The sequence below is a fragment of the Lactuca virosa genome, chromosome 7 (genome assembly GCF_052849685.1).
Source record: "Lactuca virosa cultivar CGN04683 chromosome 7, Lactuca_virosa_CGN04683_v6, whole genome shotgun sequence".
Lineage (NCBI taxonomy): Eukaryota > Viridiplantae > Streptophyta > Magnoliopsida > Asterales > Asteraceae > Lactuca > Lactuca virosa.
Window position 1 is genome coordinate 257,766,532 of NC_136432.1, and position 20,352 is coordinate 257,786,883.

A 20,352-nucleotide genomic window follows, 5' to 3' on the forward strand; every position below is an offset into this window, starting at 1 on the left:
GTCCATGAGATAGTGTGCTCCGTCCTCTTTGATTGCGAGATTTTTGTCCATCCCACGTAATGCTTCATTTTTAACGTTCTCTGGCTTCAAGGCTTCTAGTTGAGCCTCTTTGAATTGTGAAGAAAAGTTGGAATGGATGGTCATCGTTAGTGCTTTTACTCGGCGGCCCGCGTATTCTTTTCTGCTTAAGGAATCGACCACCACGTTTGCCTTGCCAGGATGGTACTTGATCTCACGCTCATAGTCGTTTAGCAGCTCGGCCCATCGCCGTTGCCTCATGTTTAGCTCTTTTTGGTTCAGGATATACTGGAGGCTTTTGTGGTCCGTGAAAATGGTGCACTTCGTTCCGTAGAGGTAGTGCCTCCAAATTTTTAAAGCGAAGACCACGGCTCCCAGCTCGAGATCATGAGTGGTGTAGTTTACTTCATGGACCTTCGGTTGTTTGGATGTGTAAGCTATCACTTTCCCGCACTGCATAAGTACACAGCCTAGCCATTGATTGGAAGCATCGCAATATACTATGAAATCTTCCGTTCCCTCTGGCAGAGACAACACCGGAGCACTGCAGAGGGCTTGTTTCAAGGTTTGAAAAGCAGCTTCCTGTTTTGCATCCCAGTTGAAAGGTACACCTTTCTGGGTTAAAGCAGTGAGCGGTTTGGCGATCTTGGAGAAATTCTGAATGAACCTCCTGTAATAACTAGCAAGGCCCAAGAATTGCCTGATCTCCGTTGGTGATCTCGGGGTTGGTCAGCCCTCAATAGCCGTAATTTTGGAAGGGTCTACATGAATTTCTTCTTCACTGACTACGTGCCCCAAGAAATCCACCATGTGAATCCAGAACTCGCATTTAGAGAATTTTGCGTATAGTTTCTCCACCCTTAGAGTTTCCAAGACCTGCCGTAGATGTTGGCCATGCTCTTCTTTACTACGAGAATAAACGAGTATATCGTCGATGAAGACAATTACAAAGTTTTCGAGAAACGGTCGGCAGACTCGGTTCATTAGATCCATAAACGTTGCGGGTGCATTCATCAGACCGAAGGGCATTACTACGAATTCTAAATGGCAGTAGTGAGTTTGGAAAGTTGTCTTGGGTATATCTTCTTCCCGGACCCGTAGTTGGTGGTATCTGGATTGTAGATCTATCTTGGAGAATTAGCTGGCTCCTTGAAGCTGGTCAAATAGATCATCAATCTGAGGGAGAAGGTATCGGTTCTTGAGAGTGAGCTTGTTTAATTTCCGATAGTCGATGCACATCCGGAAAGTTCCATCCTTCTTCTTGACAAACAACACCAGAGTTCCCCAGGTGAGAAGCTCGGTCTTATGAATCCTTTGTCTAGGAGTTCGCTCAATTGGATAGATAGCTCTTGCATTTGTGCAGGGGCCAATCTATACGGCGACTTGGCAATCGGCGTGGCTCCCGGTACTAGGTCAATTCGAAATTCGACCTACCGCTCAGGGGGTATTCCTGGAACGTCCTCCGGAAACACGTCTGGAAAGTCTCGCACCTTCGGAATATCCTTGATGTTCTTTTCCTCTTTCTATTTGTCCAATACATGGGCTAGAAAGGCATGATTCTTTTTGTGCAAGCACTTTTGTGCCTTGATGCACGAGATAAGACGGAGGTTTGTACCGGGTTTATCGCTGTAGATAATTAGTGTTTCGTTGGCGGGTAGGTGAAGGCGAACGGCCTTCTCATGGCACATAATATCGGCATGGTGGGGGCTTAACCAAACCATACTGATGATCACATCAAAACTCCTAATATTAACCGTCATCAAGTTGATTTGAAATGAGTGATTGTTTAATGTTAACGTGCACTTTATGAAAATGTCGTTTGTTGTTTCAAGCTTCCCATTAGCCATCTCCACCGTGAAGGCTTCGCTTAGCTTTTGGGGTTTTTGATTTAATAGGTGTTTGAATTTATGACTCACGAAGCTCCGTTCGGCCCCACTATCGAATAAAATGCATGTATAAGTGTTGTTGAGGGGAAACGTACCAGTGACTACAGTTGGGTCTTGCACCACCTCCCCCTGTCCCATTGCTAGTACCCTACCCGATCCTCCTGCACCTTGATTGTTGTCTTTGGGGCAGTTTCGCTTAAAATGGCCAGTCTCCCCACATCGTAGCATGCTCGACTAGCCCCAACATTGTTGGATTGAGGGTTGTTTTTGTTAGGGTGAAAAGTTCTCCTTGGATGTGGCTTACTCTCTTGTATGTGTAAATGGGTTGAGTCTTTCCTATAAATAGGAAGTGCATGACTCCCATTATGTAATCAACACTTTGAGAGCATTAGTTTAGAGAGAGAATTTGCAAGACCCATTTGTATTCTTTCTATCAATACTAATAAGAGCTAAACCCATATTTATTTACTTCATGTGTTCTTGATTTTGTATGATGATTCACTAGATCCTTTCTTATTCCGCATAAGCCATCATAATCAACAACACTACAATTGGTATCAGAGCGGGTGTTCTTGATTTGATCAAGAATTGATCCATGGTGGAAATCTTGATTTGGTGAGTCTTCATGTTCTTATTGATCTTCGTGATTAGAGAGTGTTATGTGTTCTAGATGTCGAATTTTTCCTTGATTTGATCCATAATTCGACTTTCTCTCTCTAGAATACTTGTTTGTACCACTTTCTCTCTCTAGAAAACACAAGTTCATATTCAAAAGAAAAGAAGCAATTATGGAGAAACGGATGATACAGAGTAAAGATTTTCTAGGTGAATACACTTTTGAATCTCTTTTTTATTGCTTGACTGTTGGATTGAAAAGTGAAGATGAACTCGTTGTAATGGAGAAAAGAATGAAGATCGAGAACTAATTGGTTGTCTAATTCATCAAACCAAAGATTTGTTTGATCGTTTGGTTACAACATATCAAGAGAGACGAAGAAATAAGGAAGAAGGAGAAATCATAAAAGGAATTCCACTTGCTGAATGTAAATATGGAAGCAATAAATTTGAATTTTATGCAAATTATCGTAAAGTTGGGGAACATGTTCTTGATGATGATCATCATGTTCTTGATGTTCTTGGAGTTCATGATAAGAAGATTCAAGTTGATTCTCATGAAGATGAAAAAGTTTTTTGCTCAATTGGAGTTCAAATCGATGATATTTTGTGTTCTTGTGATTCGTTTGAAGGAATGATTCCTTATCGGAAGCCGGTGATCCAAGAAAATCACAAGTATCAAACTCCAAAAGATTTGATTCAAACTCATAAAATTGAAGTTGTGGAAAGTGGGTTTGTTCATGAAATCAAGTCTTCAAGATGCAAAAATATGAGAAAGAAAAAGAAGAAGAAGATTAAACGCAAAAACAAGCAGGTTTACTCACACAAATCGTCAAATGTTGTGATGTCGAAATCCGTGAAGCAAATTTGGATTCCAAAGCAACAATCTCCAAATGTTGTATTGAATTTGAAGTGAAAACCCAAAAGTGTTGGTGGTTCTATTGAAGATGTTCTTGGATCGTTGAAGAACACGAAGAACGAGTTGTACTACATGCATAGTGGGTGGTACAATGTTCAAATTGGAGATTTTCTCGTTCCAACAAAAGAACCAAGATCTTCTAAATTTGATTCGTTCGTTGAAAATGGAAATCGATTCGTCAAAAAGGTATCTCAAATTCTCAAATGGATTCCAAAACATCCATGATTTATATTCGTGATTTGCGTTTTTCAATTTTTGATTGATTTGTCTCATTGGATCTAATCCTTTTCAACCCCATAGTTGATCCAATTATTTTTTTTAGATCAAAATCAAAATCATTTTGTTTAATTTCACTGTTCATTAATTTGAATGATTGAGTCCAAAATGATAATCCATCACTGTTCATCAATATCTGTTCAAGGCCCAAATCTCTTATCATTAACTGTTTGAGTGGATCCATGTTCAGAGTTCAATATCACTTCGTTTTTTTGTTCATCCCTTCAACACTCGACATGTACTCATGCTTTGTTTAGTTGTACCATCGATTTTTTATCCGATATCATTTTGTTCTTGAGTTCCAATTTCACTTCATTAAACATTAGTTACTGGGAATCGAAATTGAAAGTAAAAAACTTCATTGTTTGCAATCGAGATTATATTTGGCTGATTTTGGTTTAGAATCGTACTCTTGAATTCGATTCAAAAGGAAAGTCAATCGAGTTTCCAAAAAGTCAAAATCATATTTCAGTTTGTCGATTCAATAAATTGAAAGTCGATTGCTTGAGTATTGATGATGAGTCTTAATTCGTTTTTGATTGCTTTGAAGTCGATGATTGCAAGATTGATTTCGAATGTTTTTGGAAGTCAAAAACGAATCGTAAATACTTGAAGTCGATCTCAATGGCAGATAATGAAATTAAGTCGACCACGTTCATTGAGTCGACTGTGTTCATTGGGTTGAAGTCGATTGATAGTTGAGTCAATGTCGATGAATTGGGTTGATTGACGAAGAACTATGATAGATTGATGATAGTCGACATCTTTGGAATCGATAATTTGGGAACGAGCTAAGAATCACGAACTCAAAGATGATCGTTCGTTGGATTGAAAATGATATGTTGAAAGCGATATATTGGGTTGCTCAATTTTAGATTCGAAAGGTTGATATCGATTTTGGTCGATGGATCAATTATTGAATTCGATTTTGGGTTTGATAGTTGGATTGACTTTTGATAGTAAAAGGATGATTGGGACGAAAAGGTTTGCATCGGATTGTACCTGACTCAAATTTGATTTGCGTGTAGAATTTGGATATTGATTTTAAGGTTGATGAACTGGAAAACGACCTGGAAAACGAAGTCGTGTTTGGATGAATGGTAACGAATTGGTGAAATCGACTTGTTGATGTCAATGTGGTTTTATTGCTTGATATCGACTGGGAAGCAGGATGACTTTGAAAGCGAATGAAGTTTAGTCTGATAACAAACTGGGTTTGGATATAGCTTGAGTAACTGAAAACGAAGGGGTCGTGATAACGAAATGGGGTTTGAGGTTCGTTCACGATGTATTGATTGAAGAACGAAGCCATGGATTTTGAAAGTGAATGAGGATATTTGATTTTTGGGGAAACTATAATGAAAAACGAAGTTGAATGATTAAGAGGTTACTGTTCACGGTTAAGGCTTCGCATGCCTTCGTTTTCGTTAAAATGGTGCTGTGAATTTCGTTCACACGATAACGAACTGAAGAAGATATAAAACTTTTGAAAGTTTGAAGAAGGTTTTGATAACGAAGGTCTTGATAGTTATTGGAATAACGAAGATTTTTCTTTAAAAAACGAAGGTTTTGGAGTTGACATTCGTGATTGAAACTAACGAACGGGAAGGAAGAAAGCTTCGTGGTCTCTGTAACGAATTGGGGAAAAAGGAAGAAACACAAAAAGTTTCGAAAGTGGTCCTTAAAGTTTCGAAAGTTTGACACTTTAACCCTATATTCGAAAGTTGGACAAATTTTCGAATGTTTGAAGAAAAGAGGTAGAAGTTTCGAAAGTAGTATCTGAAGTTTCGTAAGTTTGGCAGTTTATACCCATTTTCAAAAATGGTGTTCCAAAGCTGAGAAATTGAAAAATATGCATTTCTGGTCCCTGAGTTTGTGCGAATTTACGCTTTATGCCCAGTTTCGCAAATGGGGTAGAGTTTCGCATATTTGGCTGTTTTTGGCGCAACGGGTCCCTGCAGAATTCTGTTACTGACGGTTTTTACCCGGATTTTGAAAAATCTTGCAACTTTCACCCAAAAAGTCAAAAAAATTCACAAATTGGAAATTTTTTGTGGCTTTTTCGTGATTGTTTTTTCGTGCAAGATTTTCGGTGATTCATTTTTGGTACACATCAAGGGGGAGTATTGTGAAGTTCATTCATCGGGCGCTTCTCACCCTTAATAGGTTTTATAGTCATTTTTTTTATAAAAAGGGGGACAATGATGGGTATTCGAAGCGGGTTTGTCGGATATTCATTTGCGGATTTGAAGACCGGTGTTACTTCGAGGGTGAGTTTGGTCTTGATCGTGCGAGCTCATTGGAGATTGAAGCCGGGACATCCAATCCTAACTTTGAGGGGGAGAATGTTAGGGTGTAAAGTTCTCCTTCGACGTTGCTTACTCTCTTGTATGTGTAAATGGGTTGAGTCTTTCCTATAAATAGGAAGTGAGTGACTCCCATTATGTAATGAACACTTTGAGAGCATTAGTTTAGAGAGAGAAATTGCAAGACCCATTTGTATTCTTTATATCAATACTAATGAGAGCTAAACCCAGATTTATTTACTTCATGTGTTCTTGATTTTGTATGATGATTCACTAGATCTTTTCTTATTCCGCATAAGTCATCATAATCAACACCACTACAGTTTTGTTGGGGCTGAGATCTGTAATACCGGGCGGTGTGCCCTTTGCGATTGCAGCTGGTGCATTGCGAGTCTCGGCATGCGCCACTGTGGTGGAAATTGCATTTATCACATTTGGGTAGAGAACCCGCGAAAGCCCTGGCAGGTTTTGGTGTGGTTGAGGCTGGTGTAGCTGGAGCTGGTGTGATCTGAGTGGTAGCAGCGTGGACTGCTTCAATTTGCTGCTTTTTGGATGATTCTTGATTTTGTCTCCCTTTTCTTTTGTTTCCTCTGTTGTTCTTGTTGTGGTCCTCTTTCTTTGTTTCAGCGCCAGAAGTTTCCACGCCCTTTCCATCCCCGTGGTCGTACAACTTTTGTGTCAGACACTTGGCACTATCGAAGGTCAAGGGGTTCGCAGCGATTAAGTTCCCCTGGATTGGAGGAGTTAACCCCCAAATAAAGCGTTCGACCTTTTTGCCCTCTGATGTTATCATTCCAGGGCACAGAAGTGACAGCTCACTGAATCTGGCAATGTATGTTTCGATGTCAGAGTTTTGCATGGTCAGGTTCCACAATTCCTGCTTAAGCTTTTGTACTTCGCCCCGGGGACAATATTCATCCAGCATCATCGTTTTAAGATCCTCCCATGACATGGAATTTGCAACCAGGAGAGTAAGGGCTTTGATGTGGGCGTTCCACCACGATAAAGCCCTGTCTGTAAAGGTACAGGCAGCGAACTTCACCTTGCTTTCGTCAGGGCATCCGTAGATTTCGAAGATCGATTCAATTTTTTCGAACAAACGAGTGAGGGTTATCACCCCTCCGCTTCTGTTAAACGGCCTCGGTTATTCATTTGTGAAATATTTATAAGTGCAAGCCTTTGGGTGTTCTTGAAGATCACTGTGATTGGAACTTCTAGTCCCTTGGCCGTTGCCTCCCCCGTTGTTGCCCTGATTGATGTGGGCTAAAGTTGTTGCGATCGTAGCTGAGACTGCCGCCTGGAAAGCAGCAGAGTTCATCTCCGGTAGAGGCGGTGGTGGTGGTGGTTCTGTAGTGTTCTTGCGAATATATCTCCTCGGCATTTCCTGCTATGAGACAGGATTGACGATGAGTTTATAAATTCCCTTTTGTTTCCAACGGTTACGGTGATTCGATTGTACTTATAATTGACCTGTATTATATCAAATATAAATGAAAAGAGAGAACATAACAGATCACAACATCACTAATAAAACACAGAATTGTTTCATTAGTGATAAATTCTTAGTACAATACATGAAAATTGGCCTTTGAAAGGCCTACAATACATAGAGAATGAAAATATGCCAGCATAACGACTCTACGAGTAGTGTAATCACTTAATCGTAGGGTCAGTCCTACATACATGAAGTAAAAGAAAAGAGAGTCTCATCGATAGAAGCGGTGAGTAGGACGAGTCCTACTCGCGGCGGGAGGTATCTGGTGGTGCTGATGACGAAGTAGAAGCGCCCTGGAGTCTGGCTAGCTGGCGCTCAGTGACTCGCATCCTCACCTCGAGTGCAGCATGTCGCTCCTAGTAGCCCCGCACTATGTCCTGGGTCTACCTTTCCGCGCGTTCCACCACGACTATCATCGCATCCATTTGATTGGCGGTCACTTGGGCCTGGTCACCGATATCCCGGGTCCGCCTGACCATCACCGGAAGGGCTCGGTCCACTGGCCCTCCATGTATGAGGTCGAAAAATCGATGTTCCATGCCAAACGGCGGACAAAATCCATGCTGCCTGCTCCATCTCCAGATGACTTGGACCCACGGGGGCATAGGGCCATTGGGGCTCATCCGATGCGCAGACACCCTAGCCATGTAGGGTGGCTCAATGACTTCGGACTCCGCGTCCGAGTCATCCTCTTCCTCCTCGTCATCCTCATTGACTTCCTCGTCAATTTCTTCTTCTTCCGGGTCTTCCATGGGTTCTTCCTCTGGGTCCTCCTCTAGCCAACCTCCATTTCCCTGATTCAGGGAAAAGGATCTCCAGGTAGATGAAAACCAGCCATAGCGTCTGTACGAGAATATATATAAATACAAGAAAATAAATAACATGCTAAAAATACCCCTATAGTATTTTAATGGCTTATATTCGGTTCCTTAAAACTTTTAAGTATTAGGTTGATGAGCCTTAGATTCGTTGTCCACCCCGATCACTCCCAAACACATGTTAGTCGTATTTTGAATTAATATAGTTCATCAGGCTATATTTATCCCCAATACGATTACATAACTGCCTGGGTTTAACCGCGATGTCCAACTCTTCTAAAAACTTTTAATTGTTTCTTATTTTTATTCAAAGTGTTTTAGTCCCATTGTATTTATAGTTGCATATCTTGTATGGTTAGATATGCTAGTTCACTATAAACAATGCTCTGATACCAATCTGTCACACCCCGAAACAGGACAACGGAAATGTTCGGGGGCGGGTGACTTCATCTTGTAATATCATAACAATTGAATATAATTGAAACATAGCAACCATCATCATCATACATTATGATATCAACATTCATTGTTTACATCTTTGTGTTTGTTTACAAAATACATCTAAAATAACATAATGTATGATAATTCAAAAATACAACATATATCCAAATTTCCTTAGCTGCCAACCTGCTTATTGAGTTCCTGAGAACACAAGTTGTTTTGAAAAGCGTCAACATAGAATGTTGGTGAGTTCATAAGCATGTTTGTAAGAAAACTTTGTAATAGTTGGTGACTTCCAGAAAATCCAATATTTTCTTGTAAAAATAGTTTGTGAGTCTCATTTCAAATCATGTATAATTGCATGTGTATTCTTTATTTACCTTGTTTGATATTGTATAGAGAGTGTTCCCATAAAATCCTATATTTTCTGTTTTACAAAAAGTTGTGGTCTTAAAACCCTAAGACCTGTGTAGTGAATTTAGATGCAAAAATAGTCAACACATAGTTTTGTACTTCGTAAATTGAGTGGAGAATATGTTTTGCGTAAATTTTAATATAATATAGTTATCATCTATGTAAGTCGTTATAACCATACTAATATGACGAGAGCGCCTGTCTTGACGTTCTTCAGGTATTGGTTTCTAAAGATAATTGTCACCCTAGACTGGCCTGTCTAGCTGTAGCGAGCAGCTCAGGTGTGGGGGTGTCGACCCCGTATAGATCTATACACAATATCCTGCTCTCCCTCCAGGAGACTCTGGTTATAACTACAAGACTTACTATGTACACTAGGTAGGTACGAGTGAAGGAGTGCATCACAAGAGCGTTAACGAAAATTTACGCAAATATTGAATTTCATTATTTAACGTTATAAATAATGTTACTAGAGTATATTTTCGACTTATAAATTATACGTGACAAAAATAGCCATTTTTACCACGAGTGTCAGAAATAGTCCATATTTATCATTATTGTCAAAAATAGCCCAATTTTGCCATAATTGACAATAAAGGCCCAATTTTACTAAAATTGTCCATAAATGCCCAATTTTACTAAACTCGACTCATAAGGCCCATTTATACCGAAATAGTCATAAAAGACCCATTTTTACTCAAATGTTTATAAATGGCCCATGTTTAGTAAAAAGTCCATTTTCGGCCCATTTTGCTAAAATGTTCAAAAATGGCCCTTGTTTACTAAAAGTCGATTTTGCGGCCCAATTTTACTAAAATGTACAAAAATGGCCCATGTTTACTAAAAAGTCCATTTTCGGCCCATTTTTACTAAAATGTTCAAAAATGGCCCATGTTTACTAAAAAGTCCATTTTCGGCCCATTTTTACAAAAATGTTTAAAAATGGCCCATGTTTACTATAAAGTCCATTTTCGGCCCATTTTTACCATAAAACCCAAGGATAACCAATTTTTACTTGTATTGCCAAAAATTGTCCCTCTTTACCGAAAATGACTAAAAATACCCCACTTTTCATTTAATTGTCAAATAGGGTCCATTTTTACATTTTCTTTAGTCTCATGGTGAGTTCTAAAACATTTTTAGCATATCAACTAAATATAAGAAGTTACACAAGGTAACTTGTTTCCAACAACTTAAGACTTGGATGATTTCGAGTTTGTGGACCTTTAGAATGATATCACAACATTTCACACACATAACAAGTAAAACAAACACATGCAAGCAAATATACATAGATTTTCGCAGGACTAGACTTGTATCCTCCCCCAAAAGAAAGAAAACTTGAAAAATAGGGGTATGAAGCTCACCTTGGGGCTTTTTCGGTTTTGAAGAGGAAGAGGAAGGAGGTTTTCGGCCTAGCTTGCTTCCTTGAGATGATTTTCGAAGTCAATGGGCTCTAGAGAAGCATATGCACGAAAATAGAGTAGTTTGAGGAATAAGTTTAGTGTAAGATGGAAATAAAACAACTTGAGTGTGATATAGACTTACCAAGTTAATGATCTTTGAAGAGGAACTCTTGAACACACTAGCACACTCACAAAATTTTAAGAAAAGGGTTGAAGAAGTTCTTGAGAGTTGAGAGGAAATGAGAGGTGAAGTTATGTTTGAAATGGTTTGTGGGGAGTGAAAGGGAGGATCGGCCGATCTTTAGAGAAGAGAGAGAGAGAGAGAGAGAGAGAGAGAGAGTGAGAGAGAGAAAAGAGATTAGAGTGATAATGCATGATGGTTAATAAACTCTTGCATAGGTTATTGGGCTCGGTTTGGGCCCAAGAATATTTCCGGTCCAATACTATGCCAAAAGAAATGTATTAGGCCCAATAAGGATTTTCGGTTTAGGTGAGAGAGACCAATAAAGATTTTTGATCCATTGGGGTCCATATATGGGTTTTCGGCCCAAAAAGATTAAGTGAAAGAGCTTTCGGCCCAATAGTTATTTTCGGCCTTACAAAGAGGGTTTTCGGCCCAAAATAATACCTAATGGAGGTATTTGGCCCACTATGGTCTAAGAAAGATGTTCACGACCCAATAAGGCCCAATAAGAGTCTTATGGACCAAAACAATGTTAAATACTAATTTACGGCCCGTAAGGATCATGTTGAGGGTTTATTGGTCCATTAAGGCCCAATAGGAGAGTCTTGGCCCAAATAGAGACTTGGACCGAGAAGCTTGGGCTAAGGCCCAAAGTTGAGTGATCATAGTTTATTGGGTTAGATTTTGGGCTTACACGAAGAAATTTCGACTTGAAACGCAAAATTTAGATGTATAAACTTGTATAACATTGAAATTGGCCCATACCAAAAGTAGGGTTACAAGATTACACAAAGGAATTATCTAGTACAAAGATAGAAATCCTAGCCCTAATTTGCTACTTGTGATAGAGTTTGTCGTGAGTCTCTCGTCTTACGAAAGCCTCGCAATCCCAAACCTTGATATGTGCTAACGAGGGAACCTTCCCTGTCCACATTTCGTGAGGTGTTTTGGCAACCTTTTTAGTTGGGACTAGATTAAGGATATGGGCGGCAGTCTATAAGGAATACCCCTAGAATGAGATAGGTAACGAAGCTCGACTCATCATGGAACGAACCATATCCAACAAAGTTAGATTACACCTCTCAGCCACACCATTAAGTTGCGGTGTCCTAGGTAGCGTCAATTATGAAACAATTCCACATTCCTTAAGATAGTCGTAGAACTTAATACTAAGATACTCACAACCTCGATCAGATCGGATCATCTTTATCTTCCTGCCCAATTGATTCTCCACTTCTTGTTTAAACTCTTTGAACTTTTCAAAGGTTTCTGACTTATGCTTGATTAAGTATATATATAGCCATATCTGCTGTAATCATCAGTAAAAGTCACATAGAAGCGGTTAGCCTCCCTTGTGGCGGATCTAAAGGGTCCACACACATCGGTGTGTATGAGATCCAACAAACCCTCACCCCTTTCACACGAACTAGTGAAGGGTGACTTGGTCATCTTTCCAAGCAAACAAGATTCACATGTGTCATCCGACTTTAAGTCAAATGACTCCAACACTCCATCCTTTTGGAGTCGGGCTATGCGCTTCTTGTTGACATGTCCAAGACGACAATGCCATAAGCATGCTTTATCCAAACCATTGGACGAATCGACATGCAACACATTATTTCCTAAGTAATCTACAACCATCACAGTTTCATATATACCATTACAAGGCAATGATTCAAAATAAAAATTACCATTATAATAAGCATTAATACTACCAATATCATTATTAAATGAAAAAGTAAAACCTTGTTCATACAAACCATGAAAGGAAATAATATTTATCGCCATATCAGACGAGTAGCAACAATTATTAAATTCTAAATTTAACCCACTACTAAGCAATAAAGAGTAAACTCCAATCTTGGTGACAGGCGACACTTTCCTATTCCCCATGATCAAGTTCATATTCTCGTGCTTCACATCCCTACTTCTTTGTAGACCCTGCGAAAGTGGGCTTGATCTTCCCATCCTTTATGTCCTGCAAGTATTTGGGGCAGCTTCGTTTCCAGTGCCCTTTTTCATGACAATGGAAGCACTCTGGTTCCTTTGGATATGAAGAGGGTTTAGCAGAACCAAATTTGGTCCCACTAGAAGAGGATCCATCATGGGATTTTCCCTTTCCATGTCCAATTGCCAAGACAGGGGCAGTAGCAGTAGGAGTAGGTACAACAAACTTGCCTTTCAAACTACTTTCAGCAGTTCTTAGAAGGCCTTGAAGCTTGCTTAGAGTGACCTCCTCCTTGTTCATATGATAAGTCATACGAAACAGATCATAACAAGAAGGCAAAGAGTGTAGGATAATGTCAATGGCCAACTCTTCATCGAAGTTGACATTCAGCTTCAGCAAGCGGTCCACAAACCTTTGCATCTTTTGCAAGTGGGTCGTGATGGACTCTCCATCCTTCATTTTAGTTGTGATCATGGAGGCAATGATTTCATACATTTCTTGCCGAGCGCTTTGATCGTACCTTTCCATCAAGTCTTGGTGCATCTCATAGGGCCAAAAGTCCTCATAAGACTTTTGAAGCTCAACAGTCATGGTAGCAATCATAATACATGACATATTTGTCGCGTCCCTCTTATGAGCCTTATATTCAACAATCTGTTCAGGAGTAGCAGTTTTTTCATCAATCTCCTTTAGCTCTTTATCAAGGACATATTCTTTGTCCTCGTAGCGAATACCCATGCGGATGTTTCAAATCCAATCATTGAAGTTCGATCCATCAAAGATGACCCTCCCACATAAGTTCATGAGGGAGAAAGAGTCGGAAGAGTTTGGGTTTGAAGCAGTGTTTGATAGACATCTGAAAAAGAAGACAAAGTTTAGATTAGATAAGGATCCTTAATATAACACCCAAATTAAATATTAATGCTAGGACCCAACACAATATTCTATAATTCGGAAGAGGGATGCCGTAATCCAACTGTAAAATATTTGAAGGTAGGTAAATGATGATTTACCAACTTCCACCATGAAAAACGAAAATGAAGATTAGGTTGTAAATGAATTGAAATTCCTAGATTCTTTGAGATTCATTGAATCTTTTCAATGGTATGTTTAAATCTCGATTATGCCCTTCAAGTTTGTGACTGGGATACCGAGGATCACAAACAAGGTGTTAATAACCATGAAAATGTGCTTGGTACTCTTAATGTTACACATCACTTGATCAATGTGTCGGTTAACCACACACGCTCCATTCATCCATGATTAACATCAAGCTACCCTTTTCCACCCTTGCTAGTCCCAAATTAGTGTGTCGGTTAACCACACACGCTCCACTAACGACTTAGCAAGGTGTAAAGTGCAATTTCCATGGACTGGCACTATTTTCACATTTTTCCTAAAGTAACTAAGATTGGGAATTTATAAAAATTTAGTTACATTATAACATCATTATACTTATTAATGAGGATTAATGTCCTATCCTACCCGTTCGGCTAACGACCCTTCACTAGTCAAGAGTGCGGTGGGTAAGAGTGGATACCCAATGGCGGTCATATTATAGGCCGCTTCCTTAAACACCCCTTATAGACTAGCTTCGTGAATGAGGCCTACTAATGGTAAGACTGACTTATCTTATACATATATATAAGTATTAAACTTTAATATTATAATAGTATAGGGTTGAACTTTAAACTTTTAAAATTCTAGGATTTGGAATTAAAGTTTCATAAATGAGACTTTTCAAATTCCAAAACTTGAGGACAAGTTATGAAACTCTTCAAGACCTTTAGAATTCTATAACTTAAAAAGTTAATGTTTCATGAATGAGACTTTTCATATTCCATAACTTGAGGACAAGTTATGAAACTCTTCAAGAAACATTTAGATCAAATTTAACTAATACAATTATCATATAATTTATCATTTACCAATTTGACCTAATACTAGTCATATAGCAAGATAATTTCAAATTCTACAAATAATTAGTTTTTCACAAAATCAAGTAATTATCCTAAAATTTGACAAACATCATGTTATTGGATGGGGATAATCATAACCATATTAGTAAAATCAAATTTTATGAACCAAAACAATTTTTGGTAATGATCTTAATCCAAAACAGGCCAAAAACTCGAAAATTATGCCATCAGATGATCCAACTCGTCGATCCAGTCAATGGACTCGTCTAGTTCATCATCATATGATCCAACTCATCGAGTTCCATTATGGACTCGTCGAGTTGGTCCTGGCTGAATCCAGAATTGCATTTTTTTTTCAGCTTTGAAAATTATACAATTGCATCAATATAATAGAAAACACTCATGGCTTTGATACCACTATTGGGTTTTATGTTCTCTAACATCCCTATGGTGCACATACAACCCTAATGCTTTGGATCTAAGTTTTCTCTAATTATGCATGCAATATTCATTTTCCAAAGCATGAAGCCTAACTAGCATGTAAAGGTGATATTTGAATCATAAAACTAGTTAGAATATTACCTTTTGATGTAGCTTGTTGAACTTGGCCTTAAAAGAGCTTAGCACCCCAAGTGTGATGCCTCAAACAAGTCACAAACACCAATAAACAATTATAGGACAATGAGAGAGGTTTAGGAGACACAAAATCGGCTAGCCCTTCTTGGAATGCATGTGGTAACCGATTTTAGAGCTTGGGGTACACATTTATAGTGTAGAATTCCAAGAGTCATTTGTAACCCTAATTCTTACACTTAAGCTTATGATCCAACAATTGATTTGGACTAACACTTCATGGAATAACTTATAAGCTTAGTCCATCACAAATCAATCATGGATCATTAGCCCAAACCATATGTATCACTGATTTACATAATCAGTCCTCGTTAATTTAATTAGTCTCTTTTGATCACTAAATTAATTCCAAATTAATTCTTGATCAATACTAATTAAATAATATGATTTCTCAATTAATATATTATTCTTATAATATATTAATAAATCACAAATAACCTCTTTCTCAAATATCCAACCTATCAAATTGTTCTGGTGAAGGCAACCTGAAATGGACAATGCTATTATCGGGTCAAGTACATACCAATTATATTTATGGGCTTAGACACCTAATCCAACAGTGACGTACGTTAATATTGCGGATATAAAAGAGTTTTCTATTCACGAGATGGATGCGATTATGAAAGGGTTAGGATACTCAGTTCCTCCAGTTATCTACTATCATTTTTTGAGTGCCAAAGGGAGACATGCATTTTGGGTTACAGGCCCTAGGAAATGATGATGATGTCCTTAATTTTGCCCAGTATGTAAAGGAGCATAAAGTGATAAGGGTTTACACTGAACATGGTATGACTAACTTGCTTACTTACTTTTATGGCTCCTAAACCTGTAAGAAAAGTTATTATTGAGCAATTAGAGGAGATTAAGGAACATGAAACCCTCCCAACTGATAACCAACCCAGTGGCATACCACAAACATGCATACCACCTGTTATAGCCAATGAAGTTGCTTTAGCCTTGTCGATATCCCCTCAATATAATAAGAAAAAGGAATTTATCAATAAAAACCCATTATCATCATGTATTAAGAAATTGGTCATGGATGATGTTGGTGTTGATAGGATTGGTGGGAATAAGGATGATGCAGCTAATAATATTGACCAGAGATTTAATGAATTTGATGAGGCAGCTAATGACTTTGATCTTGGGTTGTACCAAGAGATTTTACAGTCTAATGAACAAAATTTAGATGATGAGGTTCATGAAGGTGAGGACAATGCAGTTAATAAGGAAGTCACTGAAGAAGAGAATCATGAAAGAAATGAAATGAATGATGAGAATGTAGAGATGAGAGATTTTGCAGCTGATGATGGAATTGAAGATAATACAGAGATAGATGAAGAGAATCATGAATGAAATGAAATGAATGATGAGAATGTGGAGATGAGAGATTTTACAGTTGATGATGGAATTGAAGATAATACAGAGACTGATGAAGAGAATCATGAAAGAAGTGATGATAGTGAGGACAGTGATGACAGTGAATTTTGGGTGGATGAAGACAACATAATCCCTAATATAGAATTAGATATGAGGGATTTTTACATGAATATCGATCTTGAAGCAGAATTTCTTGAAAAAAGATTATCAAAGCATAGAGATAATGAGAGTGATGAGGACATTGAAGAATTGGATGTTATAGATAATGATCAATGGGATTCACTGGATGAGGGTTTTGATATAGAATGGAAAATTAGAGCTATAATAAAGGAATTTGGGAAGGAGACAAGGTGCTCTCGAGGTAAGATACACAAGGTAAGTTTTAGGATAAGACAAAAATATAAAAGTAAGAAGGAGTTAAAGGAAAAGATACAATTACATGCACTGGAAATGAGAAGGAATATATTCTTCAAGAAAAACGACAAAATGAGGTTAAGGGAACTCTGTAAAGGAACTGTAGCCTTTAATGATGGTCATGTGGGTGAACCTACCCCTTGTCCTTGGGTGATACAAGGTTCCATGTCAGATGTAGATAGTACTTGGTTCATTAAAACTTACAACCATGAACATAGATGCCTCTAGACAAGAAAAGTTAGATCTGCAACCGCAAAGTTTATCTCTAAACAAATAATGGATCACATTGAATCCAACCCAACAATCCCAGTCAGAGCTCTTCAAGAACAACTTCAAAAGGAATATCAAGTTTGATTCTCTATTCGCAAGGTATTCAGGGCCAAAATTAATGCAAAATAACTTGTCCAGGGGATTACGAAAAACAGTATGATGTTCTCAGAGATTACATCTCAGAGTTACAGTCTACCAATCCAGATACAACTGTGAAGTTAGAGTTTGATTCTGATCCCAACCCAAGTGCTTCCTCAAGAAGGTTTAAAAGGATGTATGTGTGTTTGGGTGGAATGAAGAAGGGGTTTAGAGCTTGCCTGAGGGATTTTCTAGGTTTTGATGGGGCATTTATGAAGGGCCCTTTCCCAGGACAAATTTTAACTGCAGTTGGGGTAGACTCCAACAATGGAATATACCCCCTAACTTATGCCATTGTTGAGACTGAGAACACTGACAGTTGGAAGTGGTTTCTTGAGTGTATTGGAGACGATCTGGACCTATATGCAAACTCAAACTTCACATTTATAAGTGAAAGACAAAAGGTTTGTAATTTGTTGTTTATCTTGACATATTTGGATGTACTATACTAACTATGTTTTACTGCCTTCACAGGGATTGCATGCTGCTATTTCTCAGTTGTTCCCATGTGCTGAGCACAGGTTTTGTCTCAGGCATATACCTGACAATATGAGAAAAACATGGAGAACTAATGAGTACAAAGAACACTTGTGGAATTGTGCTACAGCAACAACAGTACCAGAGTTCAACCATAGGATGAGGGAATTCAGCTTGTATGATATAGAAGCTTATAATTGGTTGAAGCAGATTCCCCCACAACACTGGGCAAAAAGCCACTTCACAGGTGTATACTAGAGGTTCCGAATTTACCCCTTAGTTGTAATATTTCTTAGTATATGTTTGATCATGACATTATTGTGGTGCTTTCAGGTAGAGGAGTATCAGATATGCTTGTGAATAATCTTTGTGAAGTTTTTAATAGAAAATTGATTGAGGGAAGGGACAAGCCACTTATAACCTGCTTGGAGTACATCAGGGAGTATATGATGAAAAGAATATGTAATGTCATAAAGGTGCAAAACAAGTGTGTTGGTCCACTAACCCCATCTGCAACAAAGATCATGGACAAGAATGTCAATTGAGCATCTCAGTACACAGCTAGGTGGAATGGGTCAAAAAAAATACCAAGTGAAAGGTCCATGGCAGGATCAACATATTGTTGACATGGCTGAAAGAGTATGCAGCTGCAGGAAGTGGGAATTAACAAGACTCCCTTATAAACATGTCATTGCAATACTAAATGACAAAGCATATAATGGTGAGAAAGTTGGAGAGTTGCACACTTATGCCCACAGGGTGCACTGGCTAGAAACATGGAAAATAGCTTATGTGTACAAGGTAGAGCCTATTAAAGGTCGAGCAATATGGCCTATAAGTGAATGTCCAGTTAAAATCACCCCTCCTCTACACCATAATCAGCCTGGAAGGCCCAAGAAAAAAAGGAAGCAATCTGTTGAGGAGAAAAGCCAGAAGAAGGGAGACAATGGTGCTAGTCGGGGTGGGAGTCAAAGTCAGGTTGCTAGTGGGAGTGGAAAGCTTACAAGAAAGTTTATCAAAGTAACTTGCAACAAGTGTAAAAATAAAGGGCATAATGCTAGAACTTGCAAAGGCCAAGGGGGTAACTGATGGGATTTCAAGGGATTTTGATGTATGTAGGGGTATAAGTGTATTTTTGGGATAATGTTATGTTTATGTGTATTGTATGTTTAGTACTTGATGTGTTTTGGGGTTTAAGCAATTTGGATGTTCTTTTTGGTACTTAATAGTGTGTATTGTGATGTATGGGAACAATTTAGACTGGATTTGATGTCATGGCTTATGTTATGTTTAATGTCTTGGTGTTATTCTCATGTATAATTTCATGTTGTAGAACTTGACCAATGTGCCCTTTTAAACAAAACATACAATTGTCATTAATAATGTGTAAACCACAAACAAAAATAGAATGGTCAAAATGTACATACCAAATATAATTACCATTGACAATTTGTTGCAAAACATGTCTTACATTGCTTACATTTTAACCACAAAAGACTACAACAAAGTACTGCCCAAAAGATTACATTGCTTAAACAAAATACTACCCAAAACATTAAAACACTACCCAAACCATTACACTTCAATCTACTTCTTATAAACCGGAACAAACACAAACAACATCCAACTGCATAACAGGTAACATTTGAGTCTTGTGTTTTGTGACTTCAACTTGTTGATTATACTCAGCAGCCCAGGTATAATAGCTTTGGAACGTGCATACATTCGACCATCAAACCACCCAATAAATCGACATTTGGATCCCTTCAAAATTGAAGAAACAAAAGAAGATCGTAACATGTAATGGGAGATTTATGCTAAAATCCAAAAAAAACCTTTGCGTACTTCAGTAGGCATCCCCAGAAGCGTCGACCTGGATTTTTGTCAATCCATGTGGTGCGAACTATGGCCATTTTACCACAAAAACAAAGCACCATTTTTTATTTCGATTTCTTGAAGAAGAAAAAGATAGTCGATTTGTTGAAGAAGAAGCAGATGAGAACGACGACAAAGAAGGTTTAGGGTTCGATCTTATAGGACTCTTTTATTAATATAAAATAAGGGGAATAAATAGGGAATGACCAAAATACCCCCAATTTGACAAGTCAAAACATATATTAACGGAAGGAAATAGACGGCAGTTAACCCTTTGGACCAAAGACGCAACAAAATGAAAACTTTGGATCTGTGGTGCTAGTCCAAACTTTTTTGGACCAGAGTGGCAATTTTGAGCAAACCACATGGACCATTTGTGCAGTTTTGTCCACCAAATTATACCAAAAAATTCACCTTCTTACCAAAAACTCACCTCTTTTTTTCGTTTAAATTTTTTTAGGCCACATTTTTTATCGAAAAAAAACTCGAATATACCGTTGTTCACGATTTTTCGTCCTCT

At 38.3% G+C, this 20,352-nt stretch overlaps 2 protein-coding genes across 2 annotated transcripts; both read left to right on the top strand.

Annotated features, from left to right (window-relative positions):
* Positions 1-16,640: 16,640 nt before the first annotated feature.
* On the top strand, positions 16,641-18,502 carry LOC145127733 (uncharacterized). Its single transcript, XM_079062871.1, has 4 exons — positions 16,641-17,033; positions 17,498-17,884; positions 17,955-18,204; positions 18,291-18,502. Exons 1-4 carry the CDS (start codon positions 16,641-16,643, stop codon positions 18,500-18,502), a joined length of 1,242 nt encoding a protein of 413 aa, XP_078918997.1.
* Positions 18,503-18,584: 82 nt separating this feature from the next.
* On the top strand, positions 18,585-19,046 carry LOC145127734 (uncharacterized). The gene has a single exon (XM_079062873.1). It carries the CDS (start codon positions 18,585-18,587, stop codon positions 19,044-19,046), a length of 462 nt encoding a protein of 153 aa, XP_078918999.1.
* Positions 19,047-20,352: the final 1,306 nt, after the last annotated feature.